The following is a 22,690-nucleotide window of genomic DNA, read 5'->3' on the forward strand; positions in this document are numbered from 1 at the left end:
ATACCAGTACTTTGAGAGGCCAAGGCGGGCAGATTATGAGGTCAGGAGATCAAGACCATCCTGGCCAACATGGTGAAACCCCGTCTCTACTAAAAATACAAAAATTAGCTGGGCATGGTGGCGCGTGCCTGTAATCCCAGCTACTTGGGAGTCTGAGACAGGAGAATTGCTTGAACCCAGGAGTTGGAGGTTGCAGTGAGCAGAGATCATGCCACTGCACTCCAGCCTGCTGACAGAGTAAGACTCCGTTTCAAAAAAAAAAAAAAAGAATAGAGTATGGAAAGAGAAACAGAGAAATTTTACAGGGGAGAAACCTGGCAGATACCACTTTAACCAGGTGATCATGGTTAACATCACCAGAGAAAAGTCGTGTTGTTATTGTGTACTCTCTTCTGTGATATGATCAAAAGGACATCTCACTAATTCACTTCTGTTGTATGCTTTGCCAAAAATTAATTAAAAAAACATAATCTTAAGTCTAACCATGAGAACACATCAAACAAAACCAGTTAAAGGGCATTCTACAAAATACCTGACCAATACTCTTCAAAACTGTTCAGGTCATTGAAAACAAACAAGGACAGATTGATAAACCTTCACAGGCTAGAAGAGACTGAGGGAACATGACACTTAAATGTAATGTGATATTTAGGATTAAATCTTGGATCAGAAAAAGGATATTAGTGAGAAAATTGATGGAGTCCTAATACAGTTTGTAGTTTATTTAATTCTTTAGTTTTGACAAATGTGCCCTAGTTTCATTAATATTAGAGGAAGCTGGGTGAAGGGTATACAGGGACTCTTTTGTCTTTGAACTTTTCTGTAAATCTAAAATTGTTTCAAAATAAGAAGTTTGACTTCATCAAAATTAGAAACTTTATTTTATTTTTATTTGTTTTATAGAGATGAGGTTTTGCTATGTTGCCCAGGTTGGTCTCAAACTCTTGGGTTCATGTGATCCACCTGCCTTGGCCTCCCAAACTGCTGGGATTACAGGTGTGAGCCCACCACGCCTGGCCGAGGTTAGAAACTTTGGAAGACTCTCAGGGACTGCTGGTAACAACAACAAAAGATTAGAAACTTTGGTACTTCCAAAGACACTATCAAGGGAGTGAAAAGACCACCCACCATGGGAAAACATATTTGTAAATCATGTATCTGGTAAGGGCTTAATATTCAGAATGTATGAACTCTTAAAACAACAAAACCACCCAACTTGAAAATGGGCAGAGGGTTCATGACCAGCCTGACCAACATGGTGAAACCCCTGTCTCTACTAAAAATACAAAACGTCAGCCTGGCATGGTGCCAGGAGCCTGTAATCCCAGCTACTTGGAAGGCTAAACCTGGGAGGCAGAGGTTGCAGTGAGCCGAGATCATGGCACTGCATTCCAGCCTGGGCGACAGTGTCAGACTCCATCTCACACAAAAAAAATGGGCAAAGACTTGAATAGACATTTCTCCAATAAAGATATGCAGGTGGCCAGTAAGCATGTGAAAAGATGCAAAATAACAATTGCTGATAAGGATGTGGGGAAATTGGAACCCTTATGCAACAATGGTGGGAACGTAAAATGGTGCAGCTGCTGTGGAAAAGTTTGGCAGTTCCAGAAAAGTTAAACATTGGATTACATTGTGATCCAGCAATTCCACTGCTAGGTATATACCCAGAAGAATTGAAAGTAAGAATTGGAACAGATACTTGGTACACCAATATTCGTAGCAGCAATATTCACAGTATCCAAAATAACCAAGAAGTGGAAACAAACCAAGTGTGCGTGAACAGATTAATGGATGAACAAAATGTGTATGTATACTACCATAGAAGAGTATTATTCCACCATTAAACGGAAGGAAATTCTAACAAACTACATCACGGATAAAACCTTGAAAACATGCCAGGTGAAATAAGCTAGACACACAGGGACAAATACATGATTCCACTTATATGAAGTACCTAGAATAGAAAATTTCACTGAGACAGAAGAAAGTAGAATAGAGGTGGTGGGGTGGGGTGGGGTAAGAAGTTAATTGTTTAATGGGTACAAAGGTTTTATTTGGGATGGCGAAAAATTCCTGGGAAAGGAGATGGTTGTGTAATGTTGTTAGTGTACTTAATGCCACTGAATTCGATAATTAAGAATAGTTAAATGTGCAGGGCGCAGTGCCTCACGCCTGTAATCCCAGTACTTTGGGAGGCTGAGGCAGGCAGATCACCTGAAGTCAGGAGTTCGAGACCAGCCTGGCCAACATGGTGAAACCCCATCTCTACTGAAAATGCAAAAATTAGCCAGGCATGGTGGTGCACACCTGTAATCCCAGCTACTCAGGAAGCCGAGGCACAAGAATTGCTTGAACCTGGGAGGGAGAGGTTGTAGTGAGTTGAGATTGCGCCACTGCACACTCCAGCCTGGGTGATAGAGCAAGACTCTGTCTCAAAAGAAAGGATGGTTAAATGGTAAATGTGTATTTGCCACAATAAAAAATGATCTAGAAGAAAATATACAAAACTTAAAATTTTAAGTTGTTTTAGGCCAACTGCAGTGGCTCACATCTCTAATCTCAGCGCTTTGGGAGGCTGAGGTGAGAGGATCACTTTAGTCCAAGAGTTCAAGATCAGGCTGGGCAACATAGTGAGATCCTGTATCTGCCAAAAAATTAAAAATTAGCTGGATGTGGTGGTGCGTTCCTGTAGTCTCAGCTGGTTGGGGCTGAGGTGGGAGGATTGCTTGAGCCTAGGAGGTGGAGGCTACAGTGAGCTATGATTGCACCGCTGCACTCAGCCTGGGCAACAGACTGAGACCTTGTCTCAAAGTTTATTTTAAAACAGTCTATTCACTGTTATTTTAATTCTCATCTTTCTCTTTTTTTCCCCCTTGAGATGGAGTCTCACTCTGTCACCCAGGTAGTGGTACCATCATAGCTCACTGTAACCTAGAACTCCTAGGCTCAAGCAGTCCTCTCACTTCAGCCTCCTGAGTAGCTGGGACTATAGATGTGCACCACCATGCCCAACTAATATATTGTTGGGGTGGTGATGGTGGTTTTGTAAAGATGGGATCTTGTCCAGGCTGGTCTTGAACTCTTGGACTCAAGTGATCCTCCCACTTTGGCCCCTCCAAAGTGCTGGGATTACAGGATGAGCCATCTTGCCTAGCAGTTTTCATCTTTGATTATAAGTGAGAGAGCATCTTTTCAGACACACATAGTTTATATTTTTATCTGTGAATTCTTTTCACTTCCTTTACCCATATTTTTTCCTAATTTATTGTTTGTCTTTTGACTTGGTTAGTGATGTTTTTTGTTTTTCTGGTTTTTTTCTCCAAGCAAAAGTGTTTTATTTTTATATAGTTGAATTTAGTAATCTTTTCTTCTGTGGCTTCTGGATTTGGATTATAGGTCTCTGCATTTCAAGATTATAAAGAAATAATTCAGTTATTCTGTATTTTCTTCTTTTATTTTTGTGATTTTCTTTCTTTTTTTTTTTTTTTTTTAAAGACAGAGTCTTTACTCTGTCACCCAGACTGGAGTGCAGTGGCCTGATCTCGGCTCACTGCAGCCTCTGCCTTCCAGGTTCAAGCGATTCTCCTGCTTCAGGAGAATCCCAAGTAGTTGGGATTACAAGGTGCCTGCCACCACACCCGTCTAATTTTTATATTTTTAGTAGAGATGGGTTTCACCATGTTGGCCAGGCTGGTCTCGAACTCCTGACCTCAAGTGATCTGCCCACCTCTGTCTCCCAGAGTGCTGGGATTACAGATGTGAGCCACCATACCTGGCCTATGGTTTCATTTCTTATATTTAAATCTTTGATCTGTTTCAAATATATCCTGGCATATAAGTGAAGTATAATCATAAGATCTTACACATGTCTAGGTATTTAACGTTTTTGATAAATTGTACTTTGGACCTATTTTCTTTTTTTTTTGAGACAGAGTCTTGCTCTGTTGCCCAGGCTGGAGTGCAGTGGCATGATCTAAGCTCACCGCAACCTCCACCTCCCAGGTTCAAGTGATTCTGCTGCCTCAGAGAAGCTGGGATTACAGGCATGCGCCACCACACCCAGCTAATTTTTGCATTTTTAGTAGAGATGGGGTGTCATCATGTTGGCCAGGCTAGTCTCAAACTCCGGACCCTGTGATCCACCTCCCAAATTGCTGGGATTACAGGCGTGTAATTATAAAATTTTTCAGTTGATTATCTTAGGCTTTGCAGGTATACTCTCATATCATTTACAAATAATGGTAATTTTACCTTCTCCTTTCCAGCTTTTAACCTCTTTTCTTCCTTCCCTGTTTGTTTTAGCTAGTGTGTTTAGAATAATGTTAAGAATGCTGTTGATAATGGACATTCTAGTGTTGTTCCCGACCAGAATTGGAATCCTGTTAGTATAATAGCATTCTTCTATGGCATCTAGTTTTTGTGTTTTGTTTTGTTTTGTTTTTGGCTTGCTCATGTTTTGTATTTTAAATAAACATATTGGTTGCTCTTAAAATGCTTTTGTAGTCATTATTTTGTTCAAAATAACTGTTGAGCACTTACTGAGTGCTAGGAAATATGGCAGTGAGCCAAGCAGGTAGAGTCCCCTTATTTCCTGGAGCCCACAGTCTAGTAATTTTTTTTTTTAACTCATCAAACACAGGTTAGGCATTGGTGCACGCCTGTAATCCCAACACTTTGGGAGGCTGAGGTGGGTGGATCACTTAAGCCCAGGAATTTGAGACCAGCTTGGTAATGTGGTGAAACCCTGTTTCTACCAAAAATACAAAGTGTCAGCAAGGTGACAGTGAAGCACGGATGGGGGCGGGCGTGGTATAAGATGGGGAGGAGGGGCCTCACCCCGGGGAACCCTGCAAGCTGCATGGGACCTTGGTGAGTATTTTGGTGTCTTATTCTGAGACTGAGACTGCCACTGAAGAGAGTGAGATGGTTGGGTTTGAGTGGCTTTGCCTTAGAGAGCACTCACACTTGGGATTTGTGATGTAGAGAGTGAACTGGGGAGGTCCAGGTAGAGGTGAGGAGACTAGCCAGGCCACAACTGAGGTGCCCATGAGGGAAGCCAGTGGTGTGGACCAGAGAATGGCGAAGAGATGGAGAGAGGCGGATGGTACTTGAGAGATAAGGAGTAGGGGTTTAGGAATCTCTGTCTGGGGGTGGGCCTGAGGGCTTCCAAAGAATAGAGTAGGGAGAGGGGAAAACAAAGTTTAAAGGGGAGAAACCTGGCAGTCACTGCCTTAACCAGATGACCAAGGTTAATGTCACCAAAGCTAAGTCATGGTGGTATCATGTACTTCCTTCCATGATGGGATCAGAAGGGCATCTCACTTCTGTTGTATCCTCCTCCAAACAAAACAAAACCCTATAACCTCATGAGAACACATCACCTGCGCCTCTTGAACCTTTTAGAAATTCTGGACAACCTTCTGATCCTTCCCCATCCTCCTTCTTCCTCTAGAGGTGGTCGTGGTGACAGGACTGGCCGCTATGGAGCCACTGACCGCTCACAGGATGATGGGGAGAACCGCAGCCGAGACCACGACTACCGGGACATGGACTACCGTTCATATCCCCGAGAGTATGGCAGCCAGGAGGGCAAGCATGACTATGACGACTCATCCGAGGAGCAGAGTGCGGAGGTGAGTGTGAGCTGCGCCAGGCCTGGTTGGGATGGGCTCCTGAGGGCCCTCTGTGTCTGGCTGCAGCACCGTGTGCAGGCGGCTCTCCACTCCCATGCCTTCAGACTGTGCTCCGTGGCTTTACCTCACCTGGAGGGCCTGTCCCCACTCCCCTCTCTGAGGGCTCCTCTCCCAACCTGGGTCTCCCTGGCTTCCACATGCTTGGCTCTATACTTCTGAGGGCCCCTGGCCACCACCTCTTTCCCTTTCTCCCTGTTGTTCAGTTCGGGCCCATGGTTCACTGTGAACCCTGTACTGCCCGCTCCCAGCCAACTTGGGCACTTGAGCCTCTTCCATGGGACCCGGCGTCTGGGATTGGGAGGACAACCAGGGCACTGCAGATCACCAAGCTGAGATGTTCTGGGAGGCCAGCCATGGGCATTCCCAGTGGTGCCAAAGCCCCTAGGCAGAAGGGAAGGACCTCTCTGGAGGAGTCAGGGCCATGTTGGGTAGTTCCCCCTAGCCTGAGGGAGGAGGCATGATGCTCACCATCAGGGAGCCCCCACCCGAGGGGAAGAAACAACCTTGAATTAGGGGAATCCCAGTTGGAGGGGCAGCCAGGGCCCTGGTCCATGCGAGTAGGCAGCTCTCCTGTCTAGCAGGCCGGGAAGGGTGTTCTTGGGAGCCCAGCCCTGTGGGGCTGGCTGTGAGCAGCCCACAGCCCTCTGGAGGGTCCAGGGCAAAGAACCCTTTGGTGGACTGTCAGGCTTCCCCAGTGGCAGCTGTCAAGCTGTGCCCAGATGTCTCCAGGAGTGGAGTACCAGGCTAGCTGGCTCCTCCCCGCTGTGGGCAGGAGGGCTCTGGCCCCAGTCCTGGCCTGCTTAGTCCTGGAATGGGTGGATTGGGCAACAACCCAGAGCCTAGCAGCCATACCATTTGGAGCGTGGTGTGTGGTGGAGGACTGGCCAAGGCTGAGGATCAGGGACTGAGAGGGGAGTGTCTGCAGCCCTCACACACCTCCACCAGCTCCTCCTGGCTGGCTGTGGCCGAGATCTGAAGCTATTCCTGTGCCCCCAGCTTGGTTACAGGGTGGAACCATAGGAGACATGCAGCCTTCAGTGGTACTGGGAGCAATTGAGCACATACCTGCTGAGCTGGCCAGAGAGGAGGGGGAAATCGAGGGTGGAGTCTGGTGTGCTGACCTCAGGCCGTTTTGTCCCAAGGAGGTTTAAGCTGTGTCTTGTCAGCTACCTTTTAGGAGTTTCCCCCTCATGCCAATACTGCCACCTGCCTCTCCCCAACCCCTGAAGGCAGCTCCCAAAAGGATCCCATGGAGAATTTCCAGCCCCAGAAGGATTGCAGGCCAGGACCTGCCCACCCTGCCTGCCTGAGCCTTTAGCCTGAGCCTTTAGCCGGAGCCCGCACACCCCTGGCTTTCAGAGCCTGCCCGTCTCACAGAGCCAGCGGCCAGCTCCTAGGCCTGCCCAGACTGACTGCCCGTCTGGTGTCACTCATCTCATTCTGTCGGCCAGGATTCCTACGAGGCCTCCCCGGGCTCCGAGACGCAGCGTAGGCGGCGGCGGCGGCACAGGCACAGCCCCACCGGCCCGCCAGGCTTCCCCCGAGACGGCGACTATCGGGACCAGGACTATCGGACCGAGCAAGGGGAGGAGGATGAGGAGGAGGAGGATGAGGAGGAGGAGGAGAAGGCCAGTAACATCGTCATGCTGAGGATGCTGCCACAGGCAGCCACTGAGGATGACGTACGTGCCCCCCATGGCCCCGGGCAGGAGGCCGGGCTGGGTCTCCTCGAGGGCCCTCAACTTCTCCCCACCCCTCCCTCACCCCCAACCTCAGCGCCTTTCATCCCTTCTTCCCCTCCAGCTCCTGTCCCCCAGCACTGATCCCTCCTCTGTGGGCAGGTGCCTTTGGCCCCCGGTCTGGAGGGAGGAGTGTCAGAGAGGCTTGGCCAAGGGGCAGCAGCCATGGCTGTCTGGCAGTGGTGGGTATGGGCAGGAGGAGAGCAGTCCTGCACATTCCACTGGTCGTCCAACCATTCCGCATGTGTACATCAAGGGCCAGATGATTGCTGGGCCAGTGCTGACTATTGCTGGTAGCAGAGATGACGCTAGGGCCCTGTAACCATTAGGGGAGGGATGGAATTTTCTGAAATTTCCTTTTTCTTTTCCCCCATCCTCTTTTGTCTGCAGCCTGGCCTGGCCTCAGAGCCTTGGGTGGCTGCTAACAGCCTCCCTCCCCACCTGCCTCCCTTTTCTCTTGTTTCCTTTTCATACATACTTCTCATGGCAGCCACACTGAAGCCCCATGAGGCCTACCAGAATAGCCTCCCTGATCCTGGTCCTTCTTAGTCCACTTCACCACCTCCCACCCCCCAGCCCTGTGAATTCTCTGATCAGCCACCCTCTGAAATCTGCTGGCTGTTCATTTTGTAGCAGAGAAAATCCCACTTGTGTATATGAGAGTTTGTAAGGTGTGGTCCACTTGTCCTTTTCAGGGTCAGACAGTAGCTGGTTGCTGACATTTGTTGAGAATGTATCTCAGGGTGGGCCATGTGTTAGGTCTGATTTAATCCCCACGGCAGCCCAACAGGGAAGATACTCTGTATTCCATCCTTTGAATGAGGAAACGAAGCCCTGAGTGGGAATGTGACTTGCCCCAGGTCCCACAGCCAGTGAGTGGCAGAGCAGAGATGGAGTCTGAACTTGGGCAGCTGGACCCCAGAGCCCACTGTTTGCTGCTGCTTCCTCCACCTTCCCTGAGTTTGGAGTTCTGATAAGCTCTTCTGTGTGTTTTCCCTTTTCATCGTGTGTGTGTGTGTGTGTGTGTGTGTGTGTGTGTGTGTGTGTGTAAGGCTAATCTCCTTTGTTGTTTAACCTGGTGGGGAAACTGAGGCCCAGAGACATGAAGACTCCTTCCCAAGAATGGTTGGCATAGGCTCCTAGTCCTCTGTGAGAGGCCGCACTGGTCTAGAGACCCTGCCTCTCCTGGTTCAAATCCTGAATTGCCTCTGCAGTCTCCCTGTGGTCTACTCCATCCAGGAAGCTTTCCAATCCCCACGACTACATCTTTTTGCTTTTTGTCTCCGCCGTAAGTTGCTGCTGCAGTCATGGTCTAGGGCACATGGCTGGGATTTGCTCAGACTCTGTCCTCTCCAGTTTGGTATTTACATCATGGATCTCTATTGATGCAAGCTGCAGGTCAGGGGGGCTGGGACAGGGGCAGGGACGCGGGTTATCCCCTTAAAAAGGGCAAGAATTGCATCCCAGGTTTCCTTACTTCATGGCTGCCACCGAGCCCTTTTTCAGATTACCCTGCCCACCATTCTTGAGTGGCTGGCTCACTTGCTCTCTTATTCTCTGTGCCCCTGAGAGTCGTCCTGTTGCCATGCTTTACCTTGCTCTGTGCCCATTTCTTTGTACTTTCTGTAAGTCTTTCTGCAAGTTGGGGCTGAAAATCAAGACCGTGTACTGGCGTGGGCCTGGGACTGTTGTCACTCAGAGAAAAGCTTCCAAAGAGGCAGAGGAGACAGTGTGTGTATATCATCAATATGACCCCTTGGGATCTGGAGGCCTCCAGCCAGCCTCAGGTACCCAGTGGCCCCATTGTGCTGAGCCTACCCCACTCTGTATCTCCCCGTACAGATCCGTGGCCAGCTGCAGTCCCATGGCGTGCAAGCACGGGAGGTTCGGCTGATGCGGAACAAATCCTCAGGTGAGCTTTTGTTCCCAGTGCCCTCCCCTTCCAGTGGCCAGCCTCAGCCTCCGAATCTCCCTCTTGCCTCTGCCTTCTCCCCCTCCCTCCACCACCTTCCTGCCACAGCTGGGAATGGGCAGCATGGGGGGTGCCCTTTCTTGTCTCCCCCTCCCCACACTCTCCTTACAGCGCCAGCCAAAAGCCTCTTCAGTGGGGCTGTCGGGGCGGGGATGCAGCTCTGAGCTGAGCTGTGCGCTCCCCGGGGTCAGGGCCAGGGCCAGGCTCCCGGGCACCTCCTCTCTGGGACTCTGAGTATCTGAGATGGTAACCCCTTCCCATATACTCCCTTCCCTCTCCTTTCTTCTCCTTCCTCTGCCCCTCACTCTCCCCTACATTTTTTGGTAACAGCCTCTGACCAGAAAGTAGGTCTGATGTGGTCCCACCTTTGTCCCAAGAGGGGAAGCAGGGGATGGCTCTTATCCAAAGGCACATCCCAAGGAACAGCCAGAACTTCCTGGCCTCGCCTGTTCCCTCCCTCCCTCCCTCTTGCAGGCTGCTCGGAGCTGGCCTGAGGTTAGCAGGGTGGTGGTGGGGGGAGTTGTCTCTGCAGGACCTCTGCCCAGGCTCCCCAAGGCAGGCACAGTGGGGCCTCACTCTGCCTGGGCTTCTCTCTCCATCTCTCAGTCTCTCTCCTTCCCATACCTCCATTTCTCTCTCTGTCTCTCTGCCCCCCAATTATATTATTCATTCCATCCTCCTATGCATCCTAACGGTTATTCTTTTGAACATTAAGCATGCCCCCCAAGCCCTCCTCGTGTATCTACCTCTAAGGACATGCTCTCCTGAGGCCTCAACCCTGAATCCCCTTCCCAAGCCTGGCGTCTCTCTTGGTTGCATCACTCCATCTATACCACACACGGACAGCTTCTGGGTCTCTCTCTCCCCAAGGAGGTGTTCCAGGTGCGGCCCTCTCGATGGCCCTGGGCACTTCTCCCAGGCACCCACTGAGTCTTACCTCTAAGGTCCTCCTGGCCAATCCTGGCCTCCATTCTCCTTTTGTCCAGGGGAACCTGGACTGTTTGTGGCTGTAGTCTCCACACTGTGGCCCTGAGGTGGCTCCCTAGCGAGGCCTGCCTCCCCTGCACTGCAGTGAGGCTGAGATGAGGTCATGTCCCTAAAGCACCCCTGGTTCCCGATGGCATTATAAGAGCCTTCCTAGCCTTGCAGAGCAGCCTGGCCTGGCTTCTCTTTGTTCCTGTGATTCAACACCTGTTACAGGACCCCACCTGGGCACCCCTGGCCTCGTGCCGGGGCCGTCCTGGAGTTATGTACTGTGGCTCATGTGGAGCCAGCAGCCTGCCCACTGCCCCCTCCCTCCTTCTCTGGAGGCAGATCTCTCCTTGTATTCTTTCCCTTCCAGCTGCTTCTCTCCGTCTCTGTCACCCCAGGCTGGCCGGGCAGGTCTATCTGAGCCCCATCTCTCTCTCTTCCCAGTTGGTGTGTGTGTCTCTCCCCCTATCGACCTCTGGCCTGTGTTTTTTCCCTTCCCCCTCCCTGCCCCACCTGGCCATCTACCTTGCCCCCCACACCCCCTAGTCTTTCTCTCTCTGATTGCCTCTTTTTCTTTCTTCCTTTCTCCTCTTCCCCTTTCCCTCTCTGCCCCCATCCTCTCCCCTCGGGTCCCGCCCCCGGGAACGCCGTGTGTCCAAAGCTGTTGACTAACCCACTGCGTCTGTATCTGAATGCTGTCTCCAGGTCAGAGCCGGGGCTTCGCCTTCGTCGAGTTTAGTCACTTGCAGGACGCTACACGATGGATGGAAGCCAATCAGGTTGCTTTGCCGCACTTGAACCCCCTCCCAAACAAATACTACTTTGTAATCGAGCGCTCCCCATCGCCTGATTCTTACGGACACAGTTCCCTGCCCTGTGGCCCTGTGTCCCATTCCCCCTGCCCCCTCTCTCCCCTTCCTGACCCTCACTATCTCCTTTTCCCATCTCTCGCCACCCCACTGGGCTTCCCATCCAGAGCCCACACTCACCACTGGCCCCTTCCTATGGCCAGGCACTAGCGCTGCCCCTTCACCTCTCTCAGCTGAGCGAGCATTCAGAGAAAGAGCTGCCAGGGTGGGTTCTTTCACCTAGCTTCCCACTCCCCGGGGGTGCCACCCTGCTCTGGGGTTAGCTAGTGCCAGGACTTCATTCCACCCTCAGGACCACTGGAAGTCCTGCCAGTGAGGAGCTTAGCTGTTGGCACAGTCACTGGCAAGACTGATTTTATCAGCCCTCTCCCTGCATGTGAATTTGGCCCTTTGATTTTCATGCAAGTGGACAGCACTGCTTGTTGATCTCAAGTTCCTGTTGTGGATGATAGTTTTATCAACACCCTGGCCTCACTTCGCCGTCCTACCCTTCCCATCACATCTCCACACCCACAAGAGGTACCACCTCAGGCAGCTCCATCGTCTCGGCAAGGACCTGTGCACAGTCAGCCCTGGGGGGAGCCTCTCCCCTAGCCTGACACGGGATTCCAACCCAGCAACTTTGGGACCTCCGAGACCCAAAGATCTGCCTGGTTACCCACCCCTGCCCAGATCCCTGGTGTAGGGAACTGGAGAGAAGTTTCAGGGGAGGAAGGGGCAGAGGTGGTGAAACGGGGAATCCCAGCAGAGGCAGCCCTGGGGCCGTCTCTGCGGGATTGGTAGGCTAGTGCCATGGGCCCAGGACCCGCTATCCATGGGAAGATGGCCTCATGGCAAGAACTTCCATCTGTTCGATATGGCTCTTTCTTTTTCCCCTTCTCCAGCACTAGCGCACCTGCGCTCTCTTTCTCTTTCTCTGCCCTCTCCCTTCCCCTCCCTGTCTCCCCTCACCCCCCAAGTGTAGCCTGTGTAGTCCTGGCCCTGGGTGTGGCCTGGCAGAGTCAGGGCCGAGTGGGGAGTTCTCCCCACTGTCCGGCAAGCATCGGTCAGCCAAACACTGTGCGCCTGGTGGTGTGTGTTCACATGTGTGCGTGCGTGTGCCTGGCAGAGCAGCAAACAGCTGCGCCCAAGAGCTGTGGCGCTTTCCCTCCCTACCTCCCTTCTTCCCTCCATCCGCTCTCCGACCTCCCTCCATTCCCTGTCCCTCATCCATCCAGCTGAAGGGCTCGCTCACTCTCTTCTCCTGTGCTGAAACGGTGCGTGGGGCACTGCTGCCTGGGCCTCACTGTGCTCTGCTTTTTCCTGCAGCACTCCCTCAGCATCCTGGGACAGAAGGTGTCCATGCACTACAGCGACCCCAAACCCAAGATCAATGAGGACTGGCTGTGCAATAAGGTACAGGGGCGGTGGGCAGTAGTGGTCATGGACAGAGACAGCAACAGCAGTGGTGGCGATCCCTCCCTTCCTCTTCCCCTCTTTCTCTCTCCCTTTATCTCTCTCCCCTTCTCTCCCTCCCTCCGTCCCTCCCTCCTTCCCTACGTGTCTCCCTCTCTCCCTTCCTCCGTGTCTCCCTCCATGTCTCTCTCTCTCTCCCTCCCTCCCTCCCTCCTTCTCTCTCTCTCTCTAGTTATCTATCCCTTGCTCACTCAGCTTGGGTCGTCACCATTCCTAGCCAGCCATACAGAAATGTGTAGTGAGCGTTCAGTTGTTGCAGGCTCTTCCTCCTAAAATGCAGTCTTGCCTGGAGTTCCAGTAGACTTTAAGGAAATATATTTGTGGATGATGAATTAGTGACAGCATAGGCTTGAAATGGTGGTGTGGAGAACGTGGGCTTCAGAGCCAGACTGGCTGAGTCTATCCCAGATCGGCCTTGATTTTGGCCAAGGTGCTTAGCCTCTCTTTGCCTCACTTTCCCCATCTCTAAAATGTGAATACTAATGACACCTCTCCCAAAAGGTGGTTGGGTAGGCCGGCGTGGTGGCTCATGCCTGTAATTCCAGCACTTTGGGAGGCTAACGCGGGCAGATCACAAGGTCAGGAGTTCGAGGCCAATATGGTGAAACCCCATCTCTACTAAAAAAAAAAAAAGTACAAAAATCAGCCAGGTGTGGTGGCAGGTGCTTGTAGTCCCAGCTTGTAGTCCCAGCTACTCAGGAGGCTTGAGGCAGGAGAATCCCTTGAACCCAGGAGGCAGAGGTTGCAGTGAGCTGAGATCCACCACTGCACTCCAGCCTGGGTGACAGAGTAAGACTCCATCACACACACACACACACACACACACACACACACACACACAAAGGTGGTTGGGTGGATTCAGCTATGTTAATGAGAGGGTAATACTCAGAACAGCACCTGGCCTGCAGTTAACATAGCCTAAATGTTAACTGTAATCATGAAAGAAAAGCACAGAGCCCTTATCAGGTAGCTCAAGCCTGAAGGCCACTCTGACCAGGCCATGTCAAACTGGAAACTGGGGGCTACAGTTTTGTAGTCACCTCTACCTTCCCTAAGGGGAAGCTGAGGCTCGGAGAGGTGGAACCATGGGTGAGCCTTTAGCTGTGCCCTGTGCCTTGCTCCTGATCACAGGGACTTGGGTGCCACAGTGGCTTCAGGTCTGTCCTGGGTCCAGTTTTGTGATTCCACAGTTTGTAGGGCCTCAACCCTCTCCCCAAGAAGTATTCTACCTAGTCAGGGAGAGTGGCATCTGTTTTAAAAAAAGAAAGCTATCAGAGGATTGGTGCTCAACATTTCTGGAGAAAGACAAAGTGACAGTGGAACTCCTTCCTATATTTCCAGATATTCTTGAAACCAGGGAATTCCTTTTTTTGAGACAAGATCTCTGTTGCCCAGGCTGGAGTGCAGCGATCTGGGCTCACTGCAACCTCCGTCTCCAGGGCTCAAGCCATTAGCCTCCTGAGTAGCTGGGACCACGGGTGCATGCCACTATGCCCACTAATTTTTTTTTTTTTAGTAGAGATGGGGTTTCACCATGTTTCCCAGGCTGGTCTCGAAGTCCTGAGCTCAAGTGGTCCTCCTGCCTTGGCCTCCCAAACAGCTGGGATTACAGACATGAGCCACCACACCCAGCCCAAAACCACGGAATTCTCTTGAACTCCTTCCCCTCCCTCGCCATTCCCACTGTTCATGCCAATTGTCACACTCTCACCCACTCGCTGTGGAGCCCATTCTGGTATGCCAGCCTCTTGTCCTGTTTCTCCCACTTCCTCACCTGGAACATTCCTCAAAACCACCTCTGACCCCCCCATGGCCCTCCTCCTCTGATTAACCACCCCCAGCTCAGCTTAAGCATAAGATCCTCCATTGCCTAACTGGCCTCCTTCCCCGGCCTCAGCTTTTGCTTCTCCCCTTACTGTCCCACACCAATTTTGGAAGGTCCATTGTTCTGTCTGATAACAATCCCTCCCCAGCAAGGCTAACCAAAATGAAACTTTCAGGCATCCCAGGTCAAACCTCCCTGCTTCTGTGCAGGGTCCGTCCCTGCTGAGTAAATGGCACCCCACCCCCAGCCCATTCACCTCCCCCAGCTCCTGCTGGGTGGTCCGCACAGACCGACCTGCCCCTCTTCATGCTGCATCTGCCCTCCTGCTGTTAGGCCATGAGGGCAGAGACCATGTTCTGGCCACAAGCAGCAGGGTCTGGCCCAGGAGTAGTGCTAAGTACCTGAGTCTGGAACAGAGGTGGAGTGTGGTAGAAGCAGGGTTTTCGGATGCTGGAGCATTCAAGGAAAATTTCTCAAGTGCAGCAGGATCCAACCCAGTCCTACAGCTAAGAGGAGGGGTGCTGGTCTGGCCAGAGGCTACTGACTCCTAGGGCTAAAACACTGAAGGTTTCTGATTAGAGCAGCAAGTTTCAGGAAGAGGAACCTACTAAAGGGATTGGATAAGGGGGCGGGGAACAATCCTGGGAGTTGGTGACCTTAAGAAGGCAAAGGAAGGAGAGGAGGCAGTCATTGTAACAAGTGGGGGAGTTATTCATTCCTGAGCTGAGCGGGTCGGCATGGAGGACAAATAGAGAGTCTGGAAAGGGAAGATACACAGTACTAAGAACCACGTCGGAAGGTTCAGAAGGCACCTGCCACCCCTTGCCTGGGAACCTTTCTTCCTGGGGCACTATGGGGTCCCTGGGAAATCTCTGTTTGGAGGGTGCAACAGAAACCCCTGCTGCCTCTTATGGCCTGGCCTGTGCCTCACAGTGTGGCGTCCAGAACTTCAAACGCCGAGAGAAGTGCTTCAAATGTGGCGTGCCCAAGTCAGGTGAGGGCCACCTACCTCCCCTACCCCCCAGGATGCGGGCGTTGAGGGGAACGGAAGGGCGAGGGGCCTGGCTCAGGGCTTGGTATGGGGAGGAGGGTGACCAGTCGTGGGGCCTCCCCGCTATCGCAAGCCTGTCTCCCGCTGCCCCAACAGAAGCAGAGCAGAAGCTGCCCCTCGGCACGAGGTTGGATCAGCAGACACTGCCACTGGGTGGCCGGGAGCTGAGCCAGGGCCTGCTTCCCCTGCCGCAGCCCTACCAGGCCCAGGGAGTCCTGGCCTCCCAATCCCTATCACAGGGCTCGGAGCCAAGCTCGGAGAACGCCAACGACAGTGAGTCAGTTGTTCGCTCCTTCTTCCTCTGCCCTAGGGTGTCTGGGCTGGGCTCACCAAGACCAGAGGAATGGCAGTGAGCAGGACCTTGTCCTCATGGAGTCTCCACCTGGTCGGGGGATAAACCTGACATAGGGAGAACAGGGGGAGTGGCAACACCCCACCCCACTTTGGGAGTGTGTCAGGAAGGTTCTCAGCAGACACATGGCCAGGCTGGCACCTGGACCACCAAGCAGAGAAGAAGCAGTGAGGGAAGTGGCAGGTGCAGAGGCACAGGGGCAGAGGAAAGGATGCAGTGGGGGCATTGAAGGGTGGGGCTGGCGAGAGTGCTGGGGCGTCCTCTAACACTGGGCTCCTTCCCACAGCCATCATTTTGCGCAACCTGAACCCACACAGCACCATGGATTCCATCCTCGGGGCCCTGGCACCCTATGCGGTGCTGTCTTCCTCCAATGTGCGCGTCATCAAGGACAAGCAGACCCAACTGAACCGCGGCTTCGCCTTCATCCAGCTCTCCACCATCGTGGTGAGGGCGGCACAGTTGGGGGCCGGGCAGCCAGGGTCCCGGCCCCCAGGGTGGAGAGGAGGGTCCCTTCCCCCAGCCTCCCACCGCGGCCCCCAGCCTGGAAACTGGGCAATGGAGCCGGGGGCCTCCCCGGGCCTGACCCTTAGGTCCCTGCCTCCCCTCCTCCCACAGGAGGCAGCCCAGCTGCTGCAGATCCTGCAGGCCCTGCACCCACCACTCACCATCGACGGCAAGACCATCAATGTTGAGTTTGCCAAGGGTTCTAAGAGGTTAGGGCCCCACCGTGTCCCTTCCCACCCTTCTCCCCACCCCCACCTCCCCCCACCGCCTGGGGCCTCCCATCTCACTCCCAGTCTCTAACATCCTCCTCAGGGACATGGCCTCCAATGAAGGCAGTCGCATCAGTGCTGCCTCTGTGGCCAGCACTGCCATTGCTGCGGCCCAGTGGGCCATCTCACAGGTACTCAGACCCCTTGTGCCTCCCAGCATCCTGAGATCTGGGCTTTCTCAACCCTCCTGCACCCTCTCTGAAGCAGAAAGGCTGGCTTGCTATCTGTGGATGCAAAACCCTCTCCAGTAGCCGGCATGGCCATTCTACCTTGCTCCCGGCTCTCTAGACTCCCTGGGACATTCCCCTTCATCAGCACTGCAGCTTTCTTCCCAGTTGCCTCCCACACCCTCATGTACAACACCATTGTGCCTGTCATTCTGTTCTGTTTGGTGGGGTTTTTATTGTCCTGAATTGAAACAATGTATTACGCATATCCTTATATGTAATGTATGTGTATATATATCTGATATACATATATGTTCCTGAATTAAAATGATACATAAGTGGTTGAGAGAAAATTGGGAGAAGAGAATAAAAAAGTGAGAAGATGGTGTCTTCCTTGGCCTGACACCCAACACACACACACCACACACAGCAGAATCAGCCCTGGAACATTTTGGCGTTCGTCTGTTTTTCTGTTTTGTGTTTGCCCCTGGACTATTTGTTCTCTTGTGGCCAGGCAGTCCTCACTTTTCACTTGTTTTAAGGCTGCATGCTTTTCTGTCAGGTAGAAAGACTAGCCTCACATGTGGGACACATGCTTCTAGCAGGTTCCTCACCCTCCATACCCATACCCTCCTGTTCTAATGAACCCGTACCACCTGCCCTTCAGGCCTCCCAAGGTGGGGAGGGTGCCTGGGCCACCTCTGAGGAGCCGCCGGTCGACTACAGCTACTACCAACAGGACGAGTGTTATGGCAGCAGCCAGGGCACAGAGTCTTCCCTCTATGCCCATGGCTACCTTAAGGGCACCAAGGGCCCTGGCATCACTGGAACCAAAGGGGACCCCACTGGAGCAGGTGAGTCCCAGCATCTCTCTCTGCAGCCCTGGTAGGGGCCAGCAGGCATAGAGTCCCAGGCCCCGCCATTCACAGGCATTCTCCCTGCCCTGTCCCTCCTTACAGGTCCCGAGGCCTCCCTAGAGCCTGGAGCTGACTCCCTGTCGCTACAAGCTTTTTCTCGAGCCCAGCCTGGTGCTGCCCCTGGCATCTACCAACAATCAGCCGAGGCAAGCAGCAGCCAGGGCACTGCTGCCAACAGCCAGGTGAGTGAGCCCTGTGGGTATGTATCCTGGGGAGGCAGGCAGGAGTGGCCTGGGCAGACACTGAGCCCCGTTCTCGTGTCTGGCCCCATGACCAGTCGTATACCATCATGTCACCCGCCGTGCTCAAATCTGAGCTCCAGAGCCCCACTCATCCCAGCTCTGCTCTCCCACCGGCCACCAGCCCTACTGCCCAGGAATCCTACAGCCAGTACCGTGAGTAGCCACAGCCTGTGGGTAGGGGTGGGAGTTCTTAATAAAGCAGGGAAGACTGTGACCCCGCTCCCCTCATCCCCTAGCTGTTCCCGATGTCTCCACCTACCAGTACGATGAGACCTCTGGCTACTACTATGACCCCCAGACCGGCCTCTACTATGACCCCAACTCCCAGGTAATAGGGCAGCCCAGGGAGGGATGGGGTTGGGTCAGGTCACGTTGGGGGCAGCTGGCCCTGCAGGTCCCCTTCACAAGGTCTTCCCTCACGTCCCTCTTCCTTCCTCCTCCCTCAGTATTACTATAATGCTCAGAGCCAGCAGTACCTGTACTGGGATGGGGAGAGGCGGACCTATGTTCCCGCCCTGGAGCAGTCGGCCGATGGGCATAAGGAGACAGGGGCACCCTCGAAGGAGGGCAAAGAGAAGAAGGAGAAGCACAAGACCAAGACAGCCCAACAGGTGAACACCGAGGTCCAGCAGTCGCAGGCTGGCTCTGTGGTGTCTTCAGCAACGGCAATCTGTCAGCTCTGGGCCTCTCTTGCCAAGGGAGATGGTGGGTGGGTGTGTACGTGGGCAGTGACTGCTTAGCATACCATGCTCCTCTTCCAGCTCTGCTCTTTGCTGAATGGCCTTGAGCCACAGCAGTCTCCTCAGTGCATGGCAGGGTTGCCCAACTCCAGGAGGTGGCTTGTGCCATCTGAGCGAGCCCTGCCATGTTTCTTTCCCATGGTGGGGACCCTCACATGCTGCTGGTGGATGTATATATGCGCCAGAGAAATTCTCACAGGCCCATAACGGGGTGGGCAGGAAAAAGGCCCTGCAGTGTTTTGGGGAGGTGGGCAGATGAGGGCACCTCAGTGTCTCTCTGTGGAGAAAGGTGTCACCCTGAGCGTAGCATTTACAAGCAAGCACTAAGTGTTCCCTCAGCAACCTAGTGAATTCTAAAAATGGTGCTGTGCTGGGGGGAACATGGAAATATAGAATGTGGCACTGTGTCACACATATAAATTAAAATTAGACACATATAACATTCCTATGCATTTTAAAATGACAAAATGGAAATGCACAACAAATGTGACTGTGTGGGTATGTGTCAGGGGAAGGGGAATGCCTTCATTTGCTGCTCTATAACAGTACCACAGACTGTGGGTAATTTATAAGGAAAAGAGATTGATTTGGCTCACAGTTCTGTAGGCAGGGTGAGGGCCTCTTGCTGCGTCACATCATGGCAAAGAGCAAGAGAGCATGCATGAGACCAAGAGAAAATTGGGCCAGACTCCCCCTTTTTATCAGGAACCCAGTCTCAGTGATAGCATTAAATGGAGACTCAAAAGGTGGAGGAGGTGGGAGGGGGTGAAGGATGAGAAATTACTTAATGGATACAATGTGCATTGTTCAGCTGATAGATGCTCTGAAAGCCCTGACTTCAACAGTATGCAAGCTGTGCATGTAACAAAAGCACTTGTTACCCCATAAATCCATACAATTAAAAAAAAAACAGCCGTAATTTCTTCAGGAGGGCAGAGCCTTCATCTCTTTTTTTTTTTTTTTTTGAGATGGAATCTCACTCTGTTGCCAGGCTGGAGTGCAGTGGCGTGACCCCAGCTCACTACAACGCCTGCCTCCTGGGTTCAAGCGATCCTCCTGCCTCAACCTCCCAAGTAGCTGGGGCTACAGGTGTACACCACTATGCCCAGCTAATTTTTGTATTTTTAGTAGAGTCGACCTTTTGACCTTGTGATCCACCTGCCTCAGCTCCCAAAGTGCTGGGATTACAGGTGTGAGCTACTGTACCTGGCCAAGCTAATCACCTCTTAAAGGCCTCACCTGTCAACACTGTTGCATTAGGGATTAAATTTCTTTTTTGACATGGAGTTTTGCTGTTGTCGCCCAGGCTGGACTGCAATGGTGCAATCTCAGTTTACTGTAACCTCCGCCTCCTGGGTTCAAGTGATTTTACTGCTTCAGCCTCCTGAGTAGCTGGGATTACAGGCATGTGCCACTATGCCCAGCTGATTTTTTTTTTTTACCAGAAATGGGGCTTCACTATGTTAGCCAGGCTGGTCTCGAACCCTGACCTCCGCTGATCCACCCGCCTCGGCCTCCCGAAGTGTTGGGATTACAGCCATGAGCCACTGCATCTCACTGGGATAAAGGCTCCACCTGTCAACACTGTATTATGGATTAAATTTCTGACACAATAACTTTGAGGGACAAAACTGTAGCAGAGAACACAGCCAGAGAGGGGCTTGACAAGAGGCACTGGTGACAGAAAATAGGAACTTGCACTACCATGTTCCTCACCTTCTGCTTGTTCTGCCTCAGCTTCCCCTTATCTCCCTCTTAGATGGGCTCACCAGTCTGCCCACACTGCTTCTGCTGCCTCACCATTGCAGACCAGTGAGGGTGGGGGTACGGGGTGTGTTCAGTGATGAGGTCAGGAGTAGCCAGGTGCCGAATTCCTTGCAGGCTGTGAGAGTTTGGGTTTATTCTAGGTATGATGGGAGGCCGAGGAAGGGTTTTAAGGACATTGTATTTGGGGGTGGGAATGGCTTATACTTTGTAAAAGAGTGCTCTGTTTGGAGAGGTAGGTAGGAGCCATAGCCCGGAGGCCAGATGAAGCCTTTTGCAGTGGTTCAGACTAGGTATGGTAGCCGGCCCAGGTTTGAGGCTGCAGGGCAGTGGGTCAGCAGAAGAAGTTAGTAGCCCCAGAGGCATGAGGGTTCTGGGAACCTCACCTCCACCCTCACCCCTAGATTGCCAAGGACATGGAACGGTGGGCACGCAGTCTCAACAAACAAAAAGAAAACTTCAAAAATAGCTTCCAGCCTATCAGCTCCCTGCGAGATGACGAGAGGCGGGAGTCAGCCACTGCAGATGCCGGCTATGCCATCCTGGAGAAGAAGGTGTGTTGGAGCCACCCCCCTGCACTTTGCCTCACAATCTTGTCCTTCCTTTGGGCCCTCTGTGGAGTCCCTGAATTTCTATGTCCCTCCACCCCAGGGTGCACTAGCCGAGAGACAGCACACCAGCATGGATCTCCCGAAATTGGCCAGCGACGACCGCCCAGTGAGTGCCCAGGGCAGACGGGTGGGGGCTCTGATCTGGCCAGGCCTGACTGCCCACTCTTACCCTCTACAGAGCCCTCCGAGGGGGCTGGTGGCAGCCTACAGCGGGGAGAGTGACAGCGAGGAAGAGCAGGAGCGCGGGGGCCCTGAGCGGGAAGAGAAGCTCACTGACTGGCAGAAGCTGGCCTGTCTGCTTTGCCGACGCCAGTTCCCCAGCAAAGAGGCACTCATCCGGCACCAGCAGCTCTCGGGGCTCCATAAGGTAACTGAGCAGAGGGTTGGCAGGGCACACTGGGGCAAGGCCCACTGAGGCTCAGCCTCTTCACTTCTCACTGTCCCCCCTTGCAGCAAAACCTTGAGATTCACCGGCGAGCCCACTTGTCAGAAAATGAGCTAGAAGCACTAGAGAAGAATGACATGGAGGTGAGGTGTGACCTGCTCCTGGGCCCCCTCCCCTCTGTCCCTTCCAAGTCCCCATCACCTCAGGCAGCTGGAGTTCAAGTTCTCACATGCTAACCCCATGAGCCTTCCCCATTCTCCTACCCTGGCTGCTTGTGTCCATGATGGCCTGACCCTTGGGACCTGAGCCTCATTAGCCAGATGGGGTGCCCTGTGGGACCCCAACCCCATGCCTGTGTTGCCTGAGAAAAGCAACCAGCTCCCCAGCATTCACATACACGTACAAATTTTCAGCAAATGAAGTACCGGGACCGTGCAGCTGAACGCAGAGAGAAGTATGGCATCCCCGAGCCACCAGAGCCCAAGAGGAGAAAGTACGGTGGCATATCCACAGCTTCCGTGTGAGTGGCTGGGCCAGGTGAGGGGATCTCTGGGGTCTGGGGCCTACGTGCCGACCACTCATGCTGTGCACTGCCTCTGCAGAGACTTCGAGCAGCCTACTCGGGACGGGCTGGGCAGTGACAACATTGGCAGTCGCATGCTCCAGGCCATGGGCTGGAAAGAGGGCAGTGGCCTGGGCCGCAAGAAGCAGGGCATTGTAACGCCCATCGAGGTGAGTCTCAAGCAGTCCCATCCCACCCCCCAGCATCCCTCACAGCATCCCCCACCAGCCTGACAGAGCCTGCCTCCCTCACACAGGCCCAAACACGGGTGCGGGGCTCTGGCCTGGGTGCCCGGGGCAGCTCCTACGGGGTCACCTCAACCGAGTCCTACAAGGAGACGCTGCACAAGACAATGGTGACCCGCTTCAACGAGGCCCAGTGAGCAGCTTCAAGAGCAACTTCTCCACATGTTGGTGTCCATCCTGGGGCAGGGGAGGACGGAGTGTGGGATGGCCGGGACAGGACCTTGCTCCTGTCTGCCAGCCCACTCCCCAGCCAGAGAGGGCTTGACCAAATCAAACTGAGGTGGTGACTTTTGTTGAAAAATTGGGCTGGAATCATGTCCTTTTTTGTAATAAAAGCTGAAAAGTCTGCA

The 22,690-nt window shown here is 52.9% G+C and overlaps 1 protein-coding gene across 15 annotated transcripts in view; it reads left to right on the forward strand.

The window, feature by feature from the left end:
* Positions 1-22,690, forward strand: part of RBM10 (RNA binding motif protein 10) — a 38,393-nt gene extending 15,703 nt beyond the window's left edge. For 4 of the 15 annotated variants that reach the window (XM_035287621.3, XM_035287623.3, XM_035287625.3 and 1 more), the window contains 22 exons: positions 5,456-5,636; positions 7,148-7,378; positions 9,278-9,347; positions 11,085-11,158; positions 12,557-12,643; positions 15,462-15,522; positions 15,676-15,852; positions 16,218-16,378; positions 16,550-16,647; positions 16,751-16,838; positions 17,542-17,728; positions 17,834-17,973; positions 18,069-18,186; positions 18,270-18,361; positions 18,480-18,644; positions 20,942-21,091; positions 21,189-21,254; positions 21,327-21,515; positions 21,602-21,676; positions 21,947-22,053; positions 22,136-22,265; positions 22,352-22,690. In XM_035287621.3, the coding sequence (XP_035143512.1) occupies positions 5,456-5,636; positions 7,148-7,378; positions 9,278-9,347; positions 11,085-11,158; positions 12,557-12,643; positions 15,462-15,522; positions 15,676-15,852; positions 16,218-16,378; positions 16,550-16,647; positions 16,751-16,838; positions 17,542-17,728; positions 17,834-17,973; positions 18,069-18,186; positions 18,270-18,361; positions 18,480-18,644; positions 20,942-21,091; positions 21,189-21,254; positions 21,327-21,515; positions 21,602-21,676; positions 21,947-22,053; positions 22,136-22,265; positions 22,352-22,477 (2,773 nt within the window). In that variant the 3' untranslated portion in view covers positions 22,478-22,690. The remainder of the gene's footprint in view (positions 1-5,455; positions 5,637-7,147; positions 7,379-9,277; positions 9,348-11,084; positions 11,159-12,556; positions 12,644-15,461; positions 15,523-15,675; positions 15,853-16,217; positions 16,379-16,549; positions 16,648-16,750; positions 16,839-17,541; positions 17,729-17,833; positions 17,974-18,068; positions 18,187-18,269; positions 18,362-18,479; positions 18,645-20,941; positions 21,092-21,188; positions 21,255-21,326; positions 21,516-21,601; positions 21,677-21,946; positions 22,054-22,135; positions 22,266-22,351) is intronic. The other 11 variants (XM_035287622.3, XM_035287624.3, XM_078363127.1 and 8 more) reach the window with 3 other exon arrangements.

Source organism: Callithrix jacchus, chromosome X (assembly GCF_049354715.1).
Source record: "Callithrix jacchus isolate 240 chromosome X, calJac240_pri, whole genome shotgun sequence".
Classification (NCBI taxonomy): Eukaryota; Metazoa; Chordata; class Mammalia; order Primates; family Cebidae; genus Callithrix; species Callithrix jacchus.